General features: G+C 48.3%; 2 protein-coding genes across 11 annotated transcripts in view; one reads left to right on the forward strand and one right to left on the reverse strand.

Annotated features, from left to right (window-relative positions):
- Window positions 1-2,616: 2,616 nt before the first annotated feature.
- Atp5po (ATP synthase peripheral stalk subunit OSCP) lies at window positions 2,617-8,803 on the forward strand. Its single transcript, XM_041672739.1, has 7 exons — window positions 2,617-2,722; window positions 3,607-3,657; window positions 5,031-5,141; window positions 7,264-7,393; window positions 7,731-7,843; window positions 8,322-8,408; window positions 8,630-8,803. Exons 1-7 carry the CDS (start codon window positions 2,687-2,689, stop codon window positions 8,741-8,743), a joined length of 642 nt encoding a protein of 213 aa, XP_041528673.1. The 5' UTR covers window positions 2,617-2,686; the 3' UTR covers window positions 8,744-8,803.
- A 2,157-nt stretch (window positions 8,804-10,960) lies between these two features.
- Itsn1 (intersectin 1) overlaps window positions 10,961-22,774 on the reverse strand; it is a 188,675-nt gene continuing 176,861 nt past the window's right edge. For 6 of the 10 annotated variants that reach the window (XM_041672968.1, XM_041672965.1, XM_041672962.1 and 3 more), the window contains one exon: window positions 10,962-21,469. In XM_041672968.1, the coding sequence (XP_041528902.1) occupies window positions 21,321-21,469 (149 nt within the window). In that variant the 3' untranslated portion in view covers window positions 10,962-21,320. Of the gene's footprint in view, window positions 21,470-22,774 lie in introns of all 10 variants that reach the window. The other 4 variants (XM_041672967.1, XM_041672966.1, XR_005976225.1 and 1 more) reach the window with 3 other exon arrangements.

Raw genomic sequence — 22,774 nt, forward strand, 5'->3', positions numbered from 1 at the left:
AACCTCTAAAATTAATTTGGAGCAATGTGATGTAGGAGGTTCTTCTGTCTCTGTGTTGCTTTCATTGGTTGAATAAAAAAAAACTGCTTTGGCCTTTTGATAGGGCAGAACTTAGATGGAGAAGACAGAACTGAATTCTGGGAGGAAGAAGGCAGTGTGGCAGACACCATGAAGCTCCTGCCTGAGACTGACGCTGGTTAGAATATTTCCCAGTAAGCCATGAGCTCATGGTGATACACAGATTGGTGGAAATGGGTTAGGTCAGGATGTGAGAGTTGGCCAAGAAGACGCTAGCTATAATGGGCCAGGCAGTAATTTAATTAGTACAATTTCCGTGTGATTATTTCGGGGGTTAAGCAAGCCAGGCAGTGGGATGCAGCCCACCGCTCCTCATACAACAGCAGTGGAATAAATCAAAAGTATTCACGCCCTGCTAGCAAGAATGTAAACCGGGGAAAGTGGCTTCGCTTCTGTGCCCATCGGCTCGTGTGCATTCATCAGCTGTGCAATTCTGAAATTCTACTCTGTAAATTGTCCAAAAGATGAAGAAAAAAATTATGTCTAAAGATACCTGGAAGATGTAGAATTTTTAAGTGTATTAGTATTAAATACTAATACAAAACATCAGTATTCAGGCATCTGTCCTGGCCTACCCTTGGGGTCCTGACAGGATATGTCCTCAGCTGCAGCCACTAAGAGCTGTGCCCATTTGCTACATTCCCTTTTTAAAGGTAAGTCTTGCCCGCCTCCCTTTCTCTCGGCCTCTTCTGGAGCTCCTGTCCCCCAGAAGTGGACCTCCCCTCCCCCCGTTTAATTTCCCCCAATTAAAAAAAAAAAAAAAAAAACCTCTCCACCTGAACTCTGTCGCATGGCGTCTTTCTCTTGTGTGCTGCTTTTTAAAATTTCAATACAAAATATGTATAAACCATGTGAATTATGCTGAAAAGCCATACAACCCTTAAGTTACAGAATAAATACGGATTATTCTGCAGCTGTGGACACATCTCTAAAATTATGTCATCACTTAGAAATTTGAGCAAAATGTGTTCATGAAGCTGGAGAGATGGCCCAGTGGTTAAGAGCACTGCTCCTGCAGAGGGCCCATATTCAGTTCCCAGCACCCACAGGCAGCTCACAACCATCTCTATCTCCAGATCTGAGGAACCCAACATCATTTTCTGGTCTCTCAGGCAATAGACACACACATACATGGCACATAAACACACATGTAGGCAAATACTCATACGCCTAAAATAACTTTATAAAGCTGTATTCACAGCTCATATAATTCTGTATCCATTTTTCCCTCACATTAAGGGGAAAGGCAAGATACTAAGTTATATATGGATTGTGACTAAAAACCACAAAGAACTCTGTCAACTGTGTACTCAGCATATGTGTTAACATAAATAAATGTTGGGGGCTGGAGAGATGGCTCAGTGGTTAAGAGCATTGCCTGCTCTTCCTAAAGGTCCTGAGTTCAATTCCCGGCAACCACATGGTGGCTCACAACCATCTGTAATGAGGTCTGGTGCCCTCTTCTGGCCTGCAGACATACACACAGACAGAATATTGTATACATAATAAATAAATATTTTTAAAAAAACATAAATAAATGTTAATTTTCTCGAGAGTGTAAGGCAGGTACTGCACTACTATAATAATTTTATAGCTAGGAAAATGGAGGCACAGAGAAATTGTGTGATTAACCAAGCTCACGAAACTATTAAGATTCAAGCCTGGGCAATCTGCAACCTAAAGATATTTTGGTAAGCATTTCACCACGATGTTGGCAGCAGAGGCCTCTGGGTGGTAGAAAAGAAGGGAATGATTTCTCCTACTTACCGCCATTTAAAAAAAAAAAGTAATGAAGAAAATATTATACCCTAAAAGGGGCAAATCAACTAAATGTATTCCTATACTAAATCTGAGCAGAAAGCGTTTTCTTAATTAATTCTTGTGTTAGAACCAGGAAACCTGTTTTTGGATGAGACTGTTGACTGTCTTTGCTGTAGAAGAGAAAATTAAGGGCATTGAAAACGTGTCGGTTGTAAGAACGCAGAGAAACCGGCTAAGGCTCATGCTGACTTTTAACTTTCTACGTCATCTTTGATTAAAACCTGATTCTAGTTCTGATCCATTCTTTCCTACTCTGAAAAGCACACACCGCCGAAATCTAGCAGGTCCAGGCTCTAGTAAGACGAGGAAGGAGGAGGGGGAAGAGAAAACTGTATCAGGCCGAGGAAGCCTCGTCTCAAGCGTGTGACCCTGGGAGGGTCGCTTGTGCTTTTTGTATTGATTTGTTTAGCAAAGCGTGAATCATTGGCACCAAAGCACGCTTTGGCAGACTACGATTCTAGACGAGGCAAAGGTATTGACGATGAATGTGCAAAGAATCTAAATGTAAACCTTAAACTAAAGGGAACCCATCCACTCTACACTAAGACCCGCTCAGCCAGTAATATAAGATTTAATTTTCAGATCTCGTTCGGGTTCAAGAGCCCAGCCGCACCACGGCGCCTATGGACTACAACTCCCAGCATGCAAGAGGTCTCTACCCACGTACCCTGGAACCCGATGAGCACATTTCCCAGAAAGCCGAGCGGTTACGCTGGCGCGCGCGTGCGCTCTATCACCTCTGGGCTCCGTCCCCACTTGGGTTTGACCTACAACCGCCCGGAGAAAGATGGCGGCGCCAGCAGCAGCCGGGCTCTCCCGGCAGGTAGGCGAAGCTGGCCGGAGGTCCCACCCGGGGTGGCCGGTCCCCGGCTCCCAGCGCCGCGTGCAAGGCCATGGCTGAGGGGTCAGCTCGCCCACGAGAGCCGTGGGCCCGCGACTGGGGACAGCGTGGGGCGGATGGGGCTTCGGCCCCGCGGGTCGTGGGCGCGGGGTTGCGCTGTCTTGACCTTGACATCCGGGGTCACCGCGCGGAGGAGCAGCCCGCCAGGGTCTGGGAGAGGGAGGAACCTGGAATTGGTTGGGAAAAATACGCGCCTGGATCATCTACCGTGATGCTTTTCGTTTGCAACACCGTAGTTTTTTAACTCAGCCAGTTCTAATCTATGCATCCCAGAGCAGGAAGCATAATGACCTGTGCCCTTGCGAGGTGCTTCCTAAGCTGTCTATTCCAGGCTTTTCCCGTGACAGACAGTGTCATCTCTTAAGACCCGAAGCCTGCTATATCAAGTATACTCAGTCTTTGGTCTTGGGTAGCGTTTCAGTTCCTAAGCAAGTATATTTGCTTGAATCGTGACTGAAAACCTCCTACTTTCGTTAAAATTTCCTCAAAGGTGATATAACTATAAATATTCCACTTTCATATAAAATTCTTATCGAAGGTGATAGATTTCTTTTTTGGAAAATTAAATTTTGGGAAGTTAGCATTTTCTCTCTCAGCCATCCAGCAAGGAAGGTGGTAGGGAGGCCGTTTCCAGAGCAATTGGGATGGTTCAATAGGGAATTTATTCGTAGATAAAGAGCAGTTCCCATTCATATGGCCTGTGTGATAAGAGAATCGATGCAACGAATCGCTTAGATTATTTTAACATACTGCTAAGTAATGCAGAAATCCTTCCCGTAACCCTGTTTTATCTCTGTGTTCTAAAGGTACGGAGCTTCAGCACGTCTGTGGTCAGGCCCTTTGCCAAACTCGTGAGGGTATGTTGACCTCCGTTCTCTTGTAGTGGGAGTTAAACAGAAATGCAGAGGTGTGTAGTTACTAACCTTTTCTCTGCAAGATTCGCAGTTTCCAAATGAGTTGGGGGAGGTGGTCAGCCCATCCCTAGCCTTTAACGTTTTAAGAATTATTTGTTTGGGGCCAGCAAGAAAGCTCTGCAGGTAAAGGCTCCTGGCGGCAAGCCTGAGAATCTGAGATCGATCCCTGGAAGCCATATGGTGGAAGGAAGGGCCCTGCAAATTGTCTTCTGCCCTCGGTTCTCCACATGTGTGTACACGCGCACACACAAACAGGGTGTATGGGTAAACGAATTTTAAATTGTTTTTCCTAGTAGTCCTTCATAGACAAGCTAGCCTTTTGTTTTCTTTCTATGAAGGAAATATTTCTAACTAAAGAAAATAAAGTGCCCAGGTTCTTCTTTTTTTCCCCCTTGAGACAGGGTTTCTCTTATAACCGCCCTGGCTGTCCTGGAACTCACTCTGTTGACCAGCCTGGCCTTGAACTCACAGAGATTGGAGTGCTGGGAGTAAAACCATTGCCCAGATCCTTAGAGTTGTTACAGGAGTTGATACTGTGTCGCAACTCCAGGTTACTTCTTGACACTTTGCACCCTTTTTCTCCAAACAAAATCAGTACTAATGGGTCCACTCGATTGGCTCTACCAGGCACCAGCAGTCTCACCTTGCAAAGGTCTGCCAGCCCCTTTCTCTTTAACCCAGAAGTCTGATTGATGCAGACAACTCCAACTTGGTTACCCAATACAGAGTGAAGTATGGGTGAATGTACATGGATTATTTTGCAACTCTAATTACTAGTTCATGTGTGAAGGGTCCATTCAGCTTTCTTAGCTTACAGGTCTAGAGATATTCTGGGTTGTCATATGCTCTCTGGCGCCCAGGCCAGTCAACTGTACGTAAACTCACCTTGGGAAATAGCAGAACAGAATGCAGTAGGAACTTACAGAAACACATTCCACCCGTTTCAACAGAAGCAAGTTCTGTGAGACCTCTGAATAGAGGCATTTTATTCATCCTGAGAGCATCCTCAAACACCATAACAGTGATGGGGAGTGTGCACTTGGCCTGTCTTCAGAGCTGTGAGTGTTAGTCTCTGAACCCTCCCATGCCTAGAGCTTGCCTTGTGCTGAGTTCAAGGATGGGAAGCTCAGATAGTTGCAGGTAGGTAGAGCCGGAAGAGACTCGGGACAGAGGAAGTGAGATGTCCCTCGTGTGTGAGTCCTCATTTAGGACTGCTCCTTGGTGACGTGCTTAACTGCTGTGGTCTCTAAGTCATAATACAACAATAATTGTACTCCTGGCTGAACTCTTCCTCCCTTCCCTCTTTTCTTTCCCAGCCCCCCGTGCAGCTTTATGGCATCGAAGGTCGCTATGCCACTGCCCTTTATTCTGCTGCTTCCAAACAGAATAAGCTGGACCAAGTGGAAAAGGAGTTGCTACGGATGGGGGTGAGTAGCTGTCCTGGCGGTGCCTGTTCCTGACCTGTAAAAAGAGCCACTGGAAACTACAAGACGTGTTAAAAGATCAAGGTTATGTTAATGTCTTTTGAATTTATTTTCACATTACTGAAATTACATTTCTTCATGACAGTTTCTTCGGGAACTTCCTAGATTTAAAAAAAAAAAAAATTCCGGGCTGGAGAGATGGCTCAGAGGTTAAGAGCATTGCCTGCTCTTCCAAAGGTCCTGAGTTCAATTCCCGGCAACCACATGGTGGCTCACAACCATCTGTAATGAGGTCTGGTGCCCTCTTCTGGCCTGCAGACATACACACAGACAGAATATTGTATACATAATAAATAAATAAATAAATAAATATAAAAAAATTTTAATTACCTTTCCTCATTTTGGGAATTGGGGACTGTTGGGCATGTACGGTGCAAATATAGAGGTTGGAGTCCCGTCCTCTACCTTGCGAGTTCTGGGGAACAAACTTAGGTCAGCAGCTTGGCAGCCAGTGTTCTGCCCACTGGGCCATCCTGCCCTTCCGGGGAATTTGTAATTATTCCCAAGAAGTGAAAGAAGAATGGCTGAGCAGAGGCTGCTGGGTAATGAGACAGAACTGATAGGCCCAAGACTGCCCAGGAAAAAAAAAATCTCTCTTTGCATTTTCCTTTGAAAGGTAAAGAAAGGGAAATCACCTTTGAATAGCAGAAACCAAGTGTCTGCTCTCACTCCATGGCCAGTGTGGTCACCCCAGGGGAAGGGTGGTTTTTCCAGTTAGATGTTTTAAGATCCCTTAGAGAAAGCAGTCCGGCCTTCCCAGGCTAGCACAGTGTCCTGTGTAGTAGGACCACTGCACGGGCTGCTCATCTCATTCATTCAGCTTAAACTTTACTCTGTTTATAAAACAAATTTAGCCGTCCTCCCTCCTTGTCTGCACTTGTCTGACACTGAGGCACTTGGCTGGGCCTGGCTTCCTGCCAGAGACCCTGTGGAGAGGCATTGACTGGAGCAGACAGGCCATGTTCTGGTCATCACTGTATATGGTGGTCAGTTAAGCTCTCTTTGAGCCAAGCAATCCTGTTCACCATGAAGGTAATGATTTTGGTGGTGGACATAGCTTGGTGTATGGGCAGATAAGATGTCTCCTTGGGTAAGGACACTTTACCACCAAGCATGGCTTTTGAGTTCACTTTCTGAGACCCACGTGGTGTATGGTGGAAGGAGAGAACCAATCTGGCCAAGTTGTTGTTGGACCTGCACGCACTCACCATGCCATAGTCTCTCCCCTCCTCCCTCTCTCTTTCTCTATGTGTGTATGTGTCTGTCTGTCTGTCTCTCTCTCATGTTTCTCATTACTTAGATTTGCTTTTATACTACCCAGAAGTCAGTCCTAGAGAAGAAGGTAGACAGTTATCTGAGGTGCTGCAAGTGAGGTTTTGAGGGGCTGGGGGCAGGGGTGGGATGGTAAGAGATGTCACCTTAGATGTCTGCTGGGTGTTACTAGCAGAAACATGAGAAGGTGGGTAACCCAGGCTCCGGGGCCATATCTGTAAAGGCCTTTTCTGTGTGGCTACTCAGGCAGAAATCCTAGCGTGAAAATCAGCACTGCTTGGCAATGGACTGAATTCCAGCCAGGAGCCAGTGGGGTGCTGGGGAGCAGCTGGCAGGCGTGCAGATGTGTAACTGGATGGTGCCTGCCCAGGAAGAGCCATTGTGGGTCCTTGAACTCTGGTCTGATGGTGAAGTCAGCGGGTGCTGAAACTGCAGGTGGTTACTAAGTTGGTGTTTGTGCTTTAGCAAAATGGGGATAAAATGGATTTGCAACATGGTTGTGGTTCTTGTTCTCTTCCCTTTCAGTCCAGAATTTCATAGTTAGGTTTGTCTGGGGACTCAGAGAGAGGCCTCTCAGTGTAGCTGGGGGAATGTGTGCTGAGGAAAAAGGGCTTACGGTGTCACATGCGGTAGGATATATGGTGAGACTGTGGCTGCTTAATTTTGTATGGTTTCTTAAAATACATGTAAGGAACCTCATAAGGTATTTCTGGAGTTCTTTAAAGTATATCTTTAACCCCATGTAAAGTCATGAACAAAATGTGTGCTGACTGACTTGTGTGTGTGCTTACAGCAACTCCTGAAGGACCCCAAGGTGTCTCTTGCAGTTCTGAACCCCTACGTCAAGCGCTCCATCAAAGCGAAAAGCCTGGCTAGTATCACAGCCAAGGAAAAGTTTTCTCCACTGACAGCCAACCTCATGAGTGAGTGTGGCCACATTCCCAGTTGGGTTTGCTTAGATAATTGTTTTAACTGTGCAAGGGTTGGGGTTAGGGTTAAGAGGGGGAAGTGACCAGAGAGAGAAAAAAACTTGGTGCCCCAGGAAGTCAAAAGATCCCCTGAAACTGGAGTTGTGGGTGGTCATGAGCCAACATATGGGAACTGAGCCTGGGTTTGCTGCAGGAGCACCTCCCGTGCTGAGTCACTGAGTTGTCCCTCCAGCCCCCATTCGCAGTCTCCGAGGACTCTGATTGTGGTGTCCCCAGCTACAAATTGGCTTTGCTCTGAATGTGACTCACTGAGTTCCTGTCACTTCCGCAGATGTGCTTGCTGAGAACGGACGGCTAAGCAATACCCAGGCGGTCATCTCTGCCTTTTCCACCATCATGAGTGTCCACCGTGGAGAAGTGCCATGCACGGTGACCACAGCATCTGTAAGTAGCCCTTTCCCCCCACTGCGGAATGCAACTTGTCACTAGTGAGATTCCTGTGAGCCTCCACCTGGAAGCCAGCAGTTAGTCATGGGGATCCTGGCTGCATTTAAAGGACATCGAAGCGTTTTATGAAATAGCTGTTTAGGTCCTGTTATAGCCTGGACTCTTAAATGCAATGTTAAGTTCTAGAATAAGACTGTTTAACCTGTGGCCTGCTGCCAGCAGGGCAGTAACTACCACCATTTATTGGCGCTGCCATCTGCTGGGGACCTTGTCATCTTTACTATCCTAAGATTGTCCTTATTTTATAGTCAAGAAGGTGAGGCTTAGGTGGGCTCAGGATCACTCGGGCCTCTTCTCAGAAGTCTGCACTCTGTGTACATTATATTCCCTTCCTACGAGTATTTGTATTTTTTCCCTCTCTCTAACTGTGGTCCTGCTGTTGTGCTCTGTTTAAAGGGTGGTCATTCTTTTTTAGCCTTTAGATGACGCTGTTCTCTCCGAGTTAAAGACCGTGCTGAAGAGCTTCCTGGGTCAAGGACAGATATTGAAACTGGAGGTTAAGGTGAGTTTGGTCCCTTCATTGTCTGACTCGGCCAAGGCTGTGGGCAGTGTTGGTGCCGAGGCTGAGCTGAAGCTGAGTCCTGATCCCAGCATAGTTCCCCTCGTGTTGTGGGTGGTCTGCCTGTTTTAGCGAGCCTCCTCGGGATTTTGGTTGTTTTTTAATCTGTGCACCTGATGAGCGAATCCTGTGTTTTCACATTTGCAACCTGTTTTATTTCCTAGACTGATCCGTCAATCATGGGTGGCATGATTGTCCGAATTGGGGAGAAATACGTTGACATGTCTGCGAAGACCAAGATTCAGAAGCTCAGCCAGGCCATGCGGGAGATGCTCTGAAGGCTGTTGCCTTTGTGAGCGCTCATCCTTGGAGCAACAATAAACCGCTTCCTAAACAGAGGGTGCTGCTTCTTGTCCTTTAAGGGATTTGCAGTGCAAGGTCTTCATCCTCCCGTGGGCGGGCTCCTCTAGTCTTGAGTTTAGAATGCCCTTGGGCTGGACTGTGTGTTATTCTTAGAGATTCCTTGATTAAATTAACATTGTATCTACATATGTAGCCTACCAAAATCTCCTGTCTTTGAGGGGTGGCTGAAGGAGGCCTCTCTACTGAAAGGTTTTCTTGATCCTGACATAAAACTCCTGACCGTAGTCAGAAAGTGAAAAAGCTTAGGTGGGCTCAGGGTCTGAACTGTCAAGGGCACTTTGTGCCCCTCATATGAAATCTAGCAATATTGTGATACAGTAGAATAGGTATCTCTCATTTTACACGTGAGATTTGTTCAGGGTAACATGGCTGAACCACAGAGTCTGGTTTGCAATCCCCATCTCATGATTGTTCCCCTTGTGACAGATGGCACACTGACCACAGCTGGAGCCAGCCAGTCAGGCTAACACGCAAGTCCCCATTGCCCCTGAGATGCTCCCAGTCCACCTGCAGCTCCCAGAGCTCGCCTCTGAGGCCGCTGGAGCAGCTGGAGCTCTTGGGGTCACCAGTAGGCCCTTCTGGGCCATGCCCAAGAGCGGTTGCCTCACAGACAGCTGAAGGGCCTTACCCCAGGGCTAAGTCTTAGCAAAGGGGAAGATAGGAAGTGGGATGTGTCCGGGTACCCTTCACTGCCAGCAGCCTGGCAGTCCACAGGTGGTTTCTTCAAACTAGATACAGATGAGGTAGTGGGGTCCAGAGCAGCCAGGCGAGGGGCTCTTACCACAAGGGAGAAACAAGCCCCTGTTGCTGAGCACTGCTAGGCTCGCCTCTCCTGTTGAGCATGGTTCTCTACCTTCCCAAGATTCACTGCCTGCCTTCGGCTTGCTCACTGCAAGGCTCACACAGACAGCAGCACTGATGCAGATTACCCCACAAATACCAGAGATGACCCCAAAGCCTTGCCCACGATAATCTTGTGCTATGAAGTACAATGTCCTGGAGCTGGGTTGAGGCTGGCCATGGGTCCGAGGCAGCGATGTGCCCCTGAAGTGCTGAGACTGAGGCATGTGCCACCTCGCCCAGCTTCACAGGGAAGCCCTTCCTAACACCTTCAAACAGAACAGCCTAGTGTGGTGGCGTGTTGCATAATCCCAACCCTCATGGCTGAGGCAGGAAGATAGGGATTTTGAGGTCAGCCTGGGATACCTTGCCTCAAAAAGCAAAAGCCTGATCCAGCACTTGGTAGGCAGAGGCAGGCAGATCTGAGTTCAAGGCCAGCCTGGTCTACAGAGAGTTCCAGAACAGCCAGGGCCACACAGAGAAATCCTGTCTTGAGGAAACAAAGCAAGCAGAACAAAATAGCAAAACAGCTGGAACAGTGGCTCAGTGTTTAAAAGCATATACTGGTGGTCTTCGAGAAGTCCTGAATTCTGATGCAATACACAGGCAGCTCACAAACACCTGTAACTCAGGGAGATCCAACACCTGTGGCCAGTGCAGACAGAGTGCACCCGTGTGTACGTGCCTGCCCCCCACCATATAATTAAAGATAAAAAGGTTTAAGGTGTGTGTGTGTGTGTGTGTGTGTGTGTGTGTAGCCATCCATTTGGGTCTTAGGACAAATTAGGGTAAATGAAGGTATAGCTAAACAACTCTCAAAACCACACTGGAAGACAAGCTGATGAGAAAAAGCAAACAAACGGGAAGGTTTCTTTGAGCTGTGCAATTGAACAGCCCTTTGCATGGGTATGATATGTGTTAACTATTAAGTAGGGTACACCTAACATCCTACTTTGGGCACATAGAAGACAGCACATGAAGGGCACCACAAGTTCACACTGAAGCCAACTGTGCATGGGGTGTGAGACAGGAGGATCGGGAGTTAAGGCCAGCCTCAGGTAGCTATGTGTGACCCTGTCCAAAAAGAAAAGCCCACTCGTGTAAGAGTCTCCAGGGAGTTTTACTGGGCTTGCTAGGTTTCCTTGGTGCCCCTAACTGTTCTCAGCATTTCTCATGCTATTCTTAGGAATACTCAACACAAGGAGTCTGTCTCAGAACTGACTCTGAGAACACAGGAGAATTGGAAAGGTAGGGATTGCCATATGTTTTTATTTTATTTTTACATCATTTTTCTTGTACAACTACAACCTTACTCTGGGAAATGGCCACAGGGAGAGACTCGTTTTCAGGGCGTCCTGTGTGTCGGCAAAGAAGTGGAGGAAGAAAAAGCTCAGAATAATCTGAGGTAGTGAGGTTGGCTGTTCTTGTTTTATTCGTGAGCTTATGTGATTTGGACCATACAGGCCAAAGCGACCAAGAATGAGATGCAGGGCCTGGCGATTCCTACTGATGTTGCCACTGTACAATGAAAGTCAATGCCCTATTGCTGGAAACTGAGCTGGTAAGACAACATTTCATGTGTAATAAGGTGCCAAAGGGTGTTCAGACATGAAAAAAACAGACTAAAAAACCTTTTAAACAAATGGAAAAGAAGCTTTATGAGCCTGCTTCAGCGGGCCTTGTGCAGATGTAGAAGTCTAACTTATAGCAATGTCTAATAATCTTTAGAACTCTATTAGTGTTATAAAGCGGACACTATAATCCTTTCATGAAAATACTGTTACTTAGCAACAAGTACACATTACAATGAATTGGACATCCATGGGGGAGTGGCTTAGTTCTGCCACTGCCGGCTGTGAAGAAGCTGCAGGCTACCAGCACCGTGGCCCACTACAGAGATCACAAATGCTAACCGACCAATGCCGTGGGGGAGGGCCTGGCATTCTCTCGTCTGGCTGGTGTATCCTCACAACCTGTGGTCACCCCAGCCCAGCGCTCATCATTCCAGGAGAGAAGAAGCAGGGTCTATGCAGACAGAGAAGCCAGAGTTTGTGCAGTTCTGCATGCTGGCCTGACATGCCTTCCCAGGCTACATCTGAGCAAGCTAAGTGGCCCCGTCTTTGAGACTAGAGGCAGCTATAGAATACAGTCATTTTCAGCCTTAACAGAGTCCAGGAAGCATCCTGCAGTAAAGCTGCCCACACCTCTGCAGGCAGGACACGGCTTGACTCCAGCGTGCGCCAGAGCGGGGTTATTAAGACAGAGCTGGCAGCATTAAGAGGCACACAGCTTACTGAAAGAAGCGCTGGCCCAACACACCCTCGTGCTTGTCCTTTTCATCAGTGGACCCTGGACTTTTGCAATGATCAGTGGTCACCCGTGTCACCAGAAACTGGCTCTTAATCGAGAGGCATTTCCGATCAGGTGGCAAGGCTGGACTCAGAGTCACCACTAACTAAAGTCATTTGTAGATGCTCTCTTGGGGAGCGGGGGCCGGGGGAAGAGGTTAGACACAGTTTCACCAGCCTCCCTGGGTCACCTGAAGAAACATTCCAGCGGTGCTCAGAAGCAGCCTGAACTTCTGGTATTTTTCTGGAAAGGGTGTAGAGTAGGGGAGGCAGGCCTCTTGCCTCAGCCTGGGCCTTCAGGAAGCTGCATGGGGTACCTGTTTCCCCTGCCTACAAACAGCTGAGCCTGGAAAACCCAGGTTCGGCCTCCCCTCACCCTCACCCCATCAGCTTCTCAATGGTGGGAGAAGCTGAAGCTGGGGAGCGGCCTCCCTGAATGCTCCTGAGTTCTCTGACCAGGCCACATGGTCTGTGGCAGCAGTCTGTTGGAAGATGGACTGTGTGTCTCACTCCGGAATATGACATCTGTAGGAGGCAACCTGTAGTGTTACAAGATCTCACCCCAGGCCATGGCTACATGGTCCCTCCCATTCTGTCATGCCTCCACCCACTTCACTAACACCATGTCCCCTGCAAGGCAGAAGGAAAAAATAAATCACACTTTTGAATTCCTAAACATTCAACTTGGATTTGTCTTTTAATAAAATTTAGTTGGGTTGAACCCAAGAGATCCGATCAGGCATTGCTACTCCTGGAGTATGGTTTTAATTTCTTCTAGAGTTTATGCACTTAAATTAGATTCCTAAAATACTCTCATGTACATACAGAAAAATAATCTCTCAATGAGAAATCACATTTTACAATAACAAGTTAAATATTCAGACTAGAGAATCTGGTAAGTTTACGCAACATTGGGCAGCACAGCCTCTTACATACGGTCTATACATATAATCGTCATTCCCCAAACACATACAGCAGAGATTTCATGACGAACCACACACGGAGCACAGTCGTTTCACATTATGCAGTGGATTGCTGTCTTTGTCTTGGTTGGAAACTGCATTCGATGCAGAAACCTAGGAGCTGGGAGCTGTTAGACACGGGTCATTGGGTGGAGGTTTCTCGCCTCTGTACAGGTGTGTATGCGCCCCATCGGCGTGTGTGAGGGCGCAACATTGAAGAGCTAAGACAGCACAACACAGGTGTATGGCAGCTCACTCCCCTGTACCAGGAGCTGGCACAGGGGCAAGGACTCGGGCTCCAGCTTGGGCTGTGTGGACCAGATCTGAGGCTGATCTCTCAGTTCCAAGATACTTGGGGCCATTAACAAATGCTCCTTTAAATGCACGTCTAACCATTGAGACCTTTGGAGAATGCTCAGCAAGTGATGGTTTGAGAATGTTGATTGACGAAGTGTGTTCTAAAACAGCCTTTAAAATGGCTGCCGATGCCGTAGTGGCCAGGTGCCTCCACAGAGCGTGGCCCACGGAAACCATCTGCTTTCCTCTAAGGTGACTTAAGTCCATGACGGGCACATCTTCTCTCTCTTTCTCTTCCTTGGTTTTCGTGGTTTTAGTTTTGAGATAGGGTCTCATGAAGCCCAGCCGGCCTTGAACTCCTCTACAGCTGAGGTTGGCCCTAAATTCCTGATCCTCCTGCCTCCATCTCTGGAGCTAGAATGACAGGAAGGGAATCAGGAGACTCGAGGATTATTGCTCTGCGTGTGTAGACTTGGGACTACATCTGAAGGCCAACAGAGCCTCCGAGTGTTTGGAGCACCCAGGACAAGGAAAGCGATATACCAGAGCAACACACACAGCGAGCAGCGAGGGGCAACTCCACACCCGCTGCTCTTCCTGGAGCCCTGGTCTTGGAGAACTCAGGGGCTAACACACAGCTTTCTCCTTCTCTAACGCCACCCAAGTGTCACTCACAAGTCACAGGGGGATCTAGCGTGTGAGGGCCCTGCCTCTCAGAAGCAAAATCTCAGACTCTTGGCCTCTAGGGCAGAGAGGCTCCTGGCTCAAACCTCTCCAGAGAGTGGTAGCTTGAGGGACAAGCATCCAGTCACTGGGGGCAGAGACACTGAGGCCTTCTAGGATCTTCCCCATGACAGTAGTTCCGGGACAGGGAGAGCAGCCCCTGGTGCCTGACTGGTGGCTAAGGGAAAGGATTTATTTCAAGGCAGAGAATTCACTCTAGAAGGCTCAAAGCCACTTGCTATCTGGTGACACAGCCCGGACTGGGACCTGAGAAAGCATGGAGCATCCGTTGACAACTCCCTGTCCATTCAGGGGCGCTTGTGGTTGTGAGCCGGGGTTCTGCGCACTCTAATTATCCCAGACTGTCTGTACTTTCAAGAGATAAAAGAACGGCATGTTGAAAAATAGATCACTTTCTGAGCTTACATGAGGCCCTAGCTTTGATCCTTAGCACTGCAAAGAAGATAAAAGAAAAAAAAAAGGAAGGGAGCCGAGAGGAGGAGAGATGGCATTACTACCCCAGCTCTACACAGCCTGCCAGGGAGGTCTTTCCAAAGGAAAGAGACACAGAGAGGCCCTTCTACATTTACAGTGGAGTCAAGGCAGATCCAGGGTGTTGGGCCTAGACAACTGCATGTCCCACACTCAGCAGGACCCAGACAGCCCAGGTCTCTGCTGTCACTACTGAAATCCCCAGTCATTTAGGACAGGGAAATCACACTTTTTAATTTTGCACCTGGCCCACACTGGTCGCGTGGAGAAGCCTGCTCGATACATTACCTGTCTCCGTCAGCAAGACAGACAGCCATCCCCAATGCCTGGCACACTCACTCACAGACACACACCATGCAGCCAGTGACTACATCTCACCAACGTTTGCCACTTAAAATATCGAAAGCTGAAGTCTTTGGGTAGACACTCTGCTATCCATCTGACTTCTAGAAGTCCTGTGGGGACAGAGCCTCCTTCAGGCAGCCAGCCCTTTTCTGTGGCGAACTGAATAGCAAAGTTCTCCTCGGAAGTAGACACAGAAAAGGTAAGGAAGTCAAGGAGGTACCTCTGGCAAGTCCCAGCCGCACTGTGCCCAGAAGCTTTGGATTCAAGCCAACTTTCAACACTCATCGCTGGACTGGGAGCGCTCACTCACCACCAGGTTCTAGCCCTTTGCCCTTCTCTCTAGCGACTTCCTCGAGTCACACAGGAGCAATGCTGTAAGGTGGCAGCAGGGGGAGCCAGCACCCCGGGGCCTGCCATAGAACCATCTAGGAGCCGCAGGACCCTGAAGAGACTGCAAAGGGAAGTCAGCTTTTGCTACGCGAGCCACCCCACTGACGTTGGCTCCTATATTTCTGGGGTCCCCACTCTGTTTTCACCAAGAACAGGAGGAAATTAGATATCCGAGTTTGAGACGAGAACCGCAAAAGAGTATCGCTGGAGAGGCAGAAAACCACAGGACGGTAGTCTCGCGAATGGTGAGTAGAAGACGGTTCTAGAAGGAAAGAGGCATCACCACGGCACAAAAAGGAGCCTTGGCCCCTGATCAGCTCTCCAGAAATCCCAGAGGGACGGTGGGTATTTTGAAAGCTGACAGAATGAGCCCACTTCTGAATGCAGCTCTCCTCGGTGGCGCTTGAACACTAAGAGATACCCACCACTGTGCTGAAAGCAAGCATCCAGGCTGGCCCAGAACACGGAACAGAATCCTAGTAAAATATAAAAGCCCTGACAGAGCAAAGGGGCAAGTTACCCTGCAACTGACAACCACACATGGTACTGGAAGAATTATATGCCAAAATAGAAATTATTAGCTCCTCTTAAGGAAGGACCCAGTTAGGTCTATGTAGAACTGAAATAGTTATTTGGAGGTGAGCACTTACGCTTCTATGCGTGTGTGCGTGCATGCGTGCGCATGCGTGTGTGTGCGTATGCGCATATGTTAGTTCAGGAGCTCTTGCACACAGACCCCAGGTCCCAGCACTGTCTTCCCCCATAGCTCTGCACCTTATCCCTTAATACAGGCTTTCTCACTATAACTCACCAGCCAGCCCCCCTAGGGAGCACAGTCAAGGATCCTCTTGTCCCAGCCTCCCCAGCACTGGGATACCGGTACATATTGTTGCATCTGGCATTTTTTACGTGGGTGCAGGGGATCAAACTCAGGTCCTCGGGTTTGCAAGGCAAGCGCTTTACTGACGGAGCCATCTCCCCAGTCACGGAACGTGAATTTTATGTTATTAAAATGGCTTAAAATTAGATTTACATGTTGACTTGAAAGCCAAAAAGTTGGCTTCTCTGACTCTCAGCCCCCTGGGCGTACCCTGGACAGGAAGGGGGACCCTGAAGAGACAACACATTTTTAGCATTGCCTACTGCATTAGTGCTCCTGATTTGTAGACTGGGCAGTGTGCTGGGATCTGAGTTTTAATGTCCTCAAGTTAGAGAACCTGAGATCACGGCCGACTTTCTCATGGGTGGTGTTTTCCATGCTTCTCACCGACAGAACCTTTCCTGGCTCTTACAGAGATGAAGTTATTACATCATAGTTGATCCTGGGAACCTACAAATAGGGACTTCATGCGGTGCCTTGGGAGGAAGTGGCCCGGAACTCGCAACTGCTTTCCAGGTATCGGGGAGAAGGACAGATGAATCCCTTGGCAACCAGCCAGCGGTTTATTCCAAGTCAGAGCTACCAGGAAGTATTTATTGTTTCCTTGACTAGCCCATCATAGGGCAACGTTCATAAATAGGGGTCATTCAAAATAGAATACGGTGGGTGCCCAAGAGTTCACGGGAACTTGCTGTTCAGAAGGCGGCTACACCATAGGTATCAGCAGCCTCTGTGACGAGAAGAGAGGGCTAAATCACATCTTCACAAATATGACTGCCTGGCATGTGGGGGTGGCAGGGGTCGTGAGTCTCCTCTCCAAAGATGTGGTCCTTTAACTCCTAAAAGGAGCATGTGGCAGTGGGTGAGCCATTAACCTCCAAGCAGCTCTCAGCTGGCGCCATAGCCTGAGAAGCCAAGGTGCTTGAAGAGCTAGAGGAAGCCCACTCCAAGATCTCTCTTGACTGCCTGTCCCTCTCTTCCTCCTCCTTCCTCCTTCCTTTATCCCTCCTCCCTTCCTTCTTTACCTCTTCCCTTTTTCCTTCTGCTTTCCAGCGTTACCTTGACCTTGCATCCCTGGCCCCCTGCCGGTAGGGACCCTAGGCAGGTAGATAATTAATGTTGTTGGAAAAAGTCAAGCACTGGCTCCTTAAAGGGAACAATGCACAAAAGGTGTAGAGGGCACAGGTTGGCAGCTTCAGTACCCACACCGGGATGCCTTGCTGTTGCTCCTAGTCCAGCAAGGTCAGAGCTCTCTTAAGGAAATGGCCACCACTCATACAAACCAACTTCTGCCCTGACGTCTGTCCCAGAACAGGAGCCTAACCAGTACAGCGTCCCCAGACATGTCATCGTCAATGTGTCTTTGGGGAGAACGGATGGAAACAAAGAAAAGACACAAGAATTCAGTCCCAGGAGAGAGGAGGCAGAAGCAGGGACACCAGGTATACAGCAGGCCTGAACCCCGGCAGGAAAGGCAGAGTAAAAGATTCTAACACACTTTCAACCTCTTTTAAAACTCAAAACAGGCTGAGCGGCTAGACCACAAATCCTTAGTGTGCAGACTGACTCTCTTTGTCTCTTCATTGTGGTCTCAGCCAGCTCAGGTACTTCAGCTTTCAAACAAAGCCAGAGAGACCGCGTCCATTTGCCCTGGATTTCAGACTCATGAGATTCTGGAACCCCCCCCCCCCCCCCCGCGACGCTCTGGGGTCAGTAAACTCTACTCTTGCCCAGCCAGCTCCTGCGGAGGTCGCTGCTGCATCACCTAGGAAGACCAACCTGAAATTACCAAAGCCCTTGGCCTCCTGAACACGCCTCTAAGATTCAGGTTGGCACCAAGTCAAGATAACAAGCTCAGGGCATGGTGGCACACACCTTTAATTCCAGCACTCGGGAAGCAGACACAGGCGGGTTTCTGGGAGTTTAAGGTTAGCCTTGTCTACAGAGTGAGTTCCAGGACAGCCGGGGTTAGCCAGAGAAATCCTGTCTTGAAAAACAAGCAAACAAACAGAAAGGTAAGAAGCAGGGCTCGTGATCCACTAATCTGCTTTCTCTTGGGATGTTTGTTTCCAGAGCCGGTCAGTTCTCCCAGGGGAAATCAAGTCCCCTTACATACCGAAGTCATACTTTTGTTTATAAAAATGAAGACAGCTGAGCACAGTGGTACACACTTGTAATTTCAATACATAGGAGGCTAAGGCAGGAGGATCCTAAGTTCAAGGCCGGCTTGGGCTATGCACTGAGGTCCTGTCTCAAAACAAGGAAGAAAAAATGCCATTTCCCATTAGAGTTCTTCCAGAAGAATGGTTTTTTTTTGTTTGTTTGTTTGTTGTCCGAGGACAGGAACATATTATAAAAACAGTTGATGACGGCATCCTCCCCCAGTTTCTCTGGCATTCCTGGTGACTACAGTCTAGAAAGATCTCTCTTGTTTGGCCAGGGCAGACCTAGACCTGAACAAATCACATATGTCTCCAAACTCTTGTGGACACAGCAAATCTGGTCCCAAGAGATAAAGCTAGGGGGACAAAGTATCAATCCTGCCTCAGAGGTCAGAAATGACCCCTTGGGACAAGTGGTTCGTGAAGAAAGCCCAGCTTAGGAGCTTTGGTCTCAATGTTCTCAAGAGAGTTCTCAGGGTCAGAGCATAGTCACTTTCCAGGAGAGCCCCTACCTGAGGGAGAGGAGGGCAGAGTGTGGGAGGTACCGGCAGTGTGGCTCACAGAAGGAGAATGCCTCAGGGGGAGGGGTGATTGAAGGGCATCAGGATGCCAGGAGACATAGCCTGGGCAAGCACTGCGTACAGCTGGGATTCAGATCCCTTGTTGGTGAGGACATGGCATTTGTATGAAATGTAGCCTGGCCGGAGAATCAAGGGTCTGTGCCTCTGTCACCCTCGGATCACAGCAGGACTCCCCTGCAGGACTCTGGAGTCATAGCTGGGTCTCATGGCCAGCCCAGCTCATCCGGAAGCACTCACTCATGACAAATGACAGTAGCAGATGCAAGGACACTAATCCGGATTTGTCAAGCCCAGGATCACCCGCAAGGACGCCCAGCAGAGTCACTGGGGAAAAGACCCACAGACTGCATTTGCATGCCACAACCATGGGTTCTGTGAGGAGGTGACCTAGGCCCTACAGGGGCCACCGTGCATGCCTCATCCTTCCTACGGAAACATGGACGTTCAACATTAACCTGAAAATAAAGTCGACGAAGGAAAAGCGGGCTAAGGGACAGAAGGGAGGGTCAACAGAATGGTTGCTCAACCCTGGCCATTTGCACACTGAACACTTGTTTTTCACACTATGGGAACATGTCCTTCATCACTACACCGATGAGTTATGGATCCATTTACACGTTTCATTTAAAATAGTTTCTTGATAACATAAAAAGCACAAACGTGAAGCGCTTTGAGTGTTTTCTGCTGGGAAGTGGTAAGCCAATACATACCTGAAGCTAACTAAATCTAGCTCGTGTTCGGCTAGCAGCAGCTAACTGAAGAGTTTATTGGTGTGTTTAAAAATAAAATAGGTATGTCTGTTGTTCTTGATACAAAAGTCAACACTATCTCCAATAAATAAATAGTAAGTGTTTCTCGGAAGTATGAAATGTAAACCTTGTTGTCCTTTCCCACATATATTGTTTTGAAAAATCATGTGACACACATACATGGACAGGGGCCTGTAGGCATGAGGTCACACGAAGCGCTCAGTTTTCAGTAGAGTAGTTATTCTGTCACGGGCACACTATCACTTACAAGAGACTTCCAGAACAATCCTGAGGACCTACCACAGAAAAGACCCCCACCTAGCCCAGGAGAGCCTGCGGCCAGAATCCAGAGACATGCAAAGAACACTCATGACCACAGACTGGGCCATGAGAATGAGACCACGGGAACAAAACTCGGCCCACACTTTCCATCAGCAAAGTACGTCATTATCTACTCAACCAACCTATCTCTTAGCATTTAAGGAAAAGAAAACATGAATAACTCAGACTAAAAACTTGGTCTATACACCCTGACTCTGGCAAAAAGCACATGTGTTCTATTATTAAAAAACTGGTGTGTGCCCGAGAAAGCTCAGGGGAGAGTTTCCCGTCTTCCTACCTCATGTGCGGGGCCCACGTGTTCCCAGGGTCTTTCCCCCTCCTCACACCAAGTAATGGATTTTCTTAGCATCTCCCAACATCTCCCAGTTCCATCTTGAATCCTTTCTGTTTCAAACTTCATCCACGTGAGGCATGACCTCCTGGGGTGAGTCACTCAACAGTCGGATCCAGTACACCCATACACAGAATCAGCTCAGGCGGCTCACCAGACAGAACTTCTCACCAAACATCACAGGGTCTCCAAGGCCAAAGAGAATGTTCCAAGAATAGCGGCAACCAGGACTCAATAATGTCAAGTGCCCTTCCAAGTGCCCCACAGCCGATCATGCTCATCAGGGCAGAACTTCGTAGGTAAGGAACTTCCATGTCATCAAGGCTTCCCAGGGACCCGGAGTGGATCTAACTCATCAGGACAGAACCTCATAGATGAGCTTCCAGAACCATTCATTCTCCAAGCACATCTTGAACCATCCCATAGTGCACCAGTGCATTTTCGCTGATAGACAATAATCGGGGTCTGAACAGCTCTAATGCACACTCAAGAATCTTCCAATAGCAGCTTTCCAGGGAACCAAGCCGGTGCCTGCCTCAGGAGCCATTATACTGAGCATTCGATCCCGGGCCCCGTTTCCCAGTGGAGGCTGAACTCCAAAGCAGCAACAATTCCATCATAACCAGACTAAACACACCACACATGGGGCTTCATAGGCCAGGGAGTCTGCAAAGGTGCTGCTAGAGGTGAGAAATAGGAGGCCTAATCAAGTTCTCCAAAATTGTACAGCCCCTGCGTTTATAAATCTACTCTGTAGTAGCCAGACCCACGCCTCCAGCCCAGGGAAGAATCCGGGCTCCCAAGGGAACCTAGTTGTAGGTTGTGGATTTCCAAGACTTTAGAAGCCATGATAGGACCTATGGGGAGGACAAAGGAAAAGAGAATTTGGATTCATAAAATGGGACATGGTTTGAAGGGCAGGATTGTCGAGAACTACTCCTAGTAGCCTTGAGGGACTTTTGTCTTTGCTGTCCCCGTTGTCCCGTGGCTGATCAGCAGACAGCGTGTAGGGCCTTGAGAAGGAAGTCCTTTATGATCATCCCGGGACTGCTATGGTTCATCAAACAACTGCAGGTCAAGGCGGACCACAATCTCTCCCGTGGGGACCTCATGCAGCAGGAGACACTTTGTAACTGGCCCCTTGGAGCCTTGGTCTTTCTTGATGTCAGCCACTCTGATCTCTGTCCGGCCCAAAAAGTCTGAAAGGAGAAAAAGCAAAGCATGCTCAGAAAAAGTTCCCTGTTTCCAAGGCACACGCTCGGCACACTGGGACGGGCCTATGGCACAGCAGGCCCCGCCTCCTCTAGGACCGCTGAGAAGACCAGCACTAGCCTCTCCCATTTACTTCCCCATGGAGTAGCCAATGTGCCATGATAGGTCACTGCTAAAAACCCATAAACCAGATAATATATATCCAAGGTGATGGGTATACCAACAACTCTGATTTCTTGTTACTCATCACATACTTTTATTGAAATAATCCACAAATAGAATATATTCTGCATCCACTTTAAAATATATTAATAGAGTCAAGGAGATGAATCACTCAGAAAGAATACCTGCCTTGCAGACACAAGGACATAAATTCGATCCCCAGGGAAAGCCAGTGGTGGGCTGGAGAGATAGATAGCTCAGCAGTTAGGAACACATGCTTCTCTTCCAGAAGACCTGATTTTGGTTCCCAGCACCCACATGGTGGCTCACAATCACTTGTAACTCCAGCTCCATGGGATCCAACACCTCTTCTGGTTCCCATGGGCTCCTGCATGCATGTGGTGCACATAAACTCACATAGGCAAACACACATACACTGTTTCCAAAGCTGTGCCGGGAGCTAGAGGCGTAACTCGGTAGAGTGCTTATCTGGTATGCGTTAGGCCTGGGACTGAGTTGCCAGCGTCGTATAAACTGGCTTGATGTGGTTTCGTGTGGCCAGCCTGGGCTATATGAAGCCCTATCTTTAAAAAAAAAGCCACCTATGGTGGCACCAACTTGTAACCCCAACACCAAGAAGGTAGAGACAGGATGGAAAGCTAGCCGAGCCAATCAGTGAGCTCCAGGCCGGTAAGACAGTCTATCTCAAAACACAAGGCAGACAGTTCCTTAGTGGTTATACCCAAGTTTTACACACACACACACACACAGAGAGAGAGAGAGAGAGAGGGGGGGGGGGCTCAGTGGTCAAAAGCACTTACTGCTCTTCCAGAGGACCTGAGATTCAGTTGCCAAGTACCCATGTAGAGTACCTTACAACATCCTCTACCTCCAGATCCAAGGGCTATGACACCCTCTTCTGGACTCCACAGGTACCTACACACATGACATACACACATATGCATGACATACATTCACACACACATACACATAATATATATGTGCTTAATTTTTTTTTGTTTTTTTTGAAATATGGTCTCTGTGTAGCCCAGGCTGTCCTGAAACGTGCTCTACAGACCAGGCTGGTCTCAGATTCACAGAACTCCATCCGCCTCTGCCTCCCTACTGCT

This window comes from Microtus oregoni, unplaced genomic scaffold, assembly GCF_018167655.1.
Source record: "Microtus oregoni isolate MIOR12 unplaced genomic scaffold, Mior012 000023F_ref0000262, whole genome shotgun sequence".
NCBI lineage: Eukaryota > Metazoa > Chordata > Mammalia > Rodentia > Cricetidae > Microtus > Microtus oregoni.

Bases quoted from the DNA above. Each gene is read 5' to 3' on its own strand.
- Atp5po (XM_041672739.1), top strand. From the start codon at position 2,687: ATGGCGGCGCCAGCAGCAGCCGGGCTCTCCCGGCAG. The intron at 2,723-3,606 runs GTAGGCGAAGCT...TGTGTTCTAAAG, and splicing joins CAGCCGGGCTCTCCCGGCAG to GTACGGAGCTTCAGCACGTC. The intron at 7,394-7,730 runs GTGAGTGTGGCC...TCACTTCCGCAG, and splicing joins ACTGACAGCCAACCTCATGA to ATGTGCTTGCTGAGAACGGA.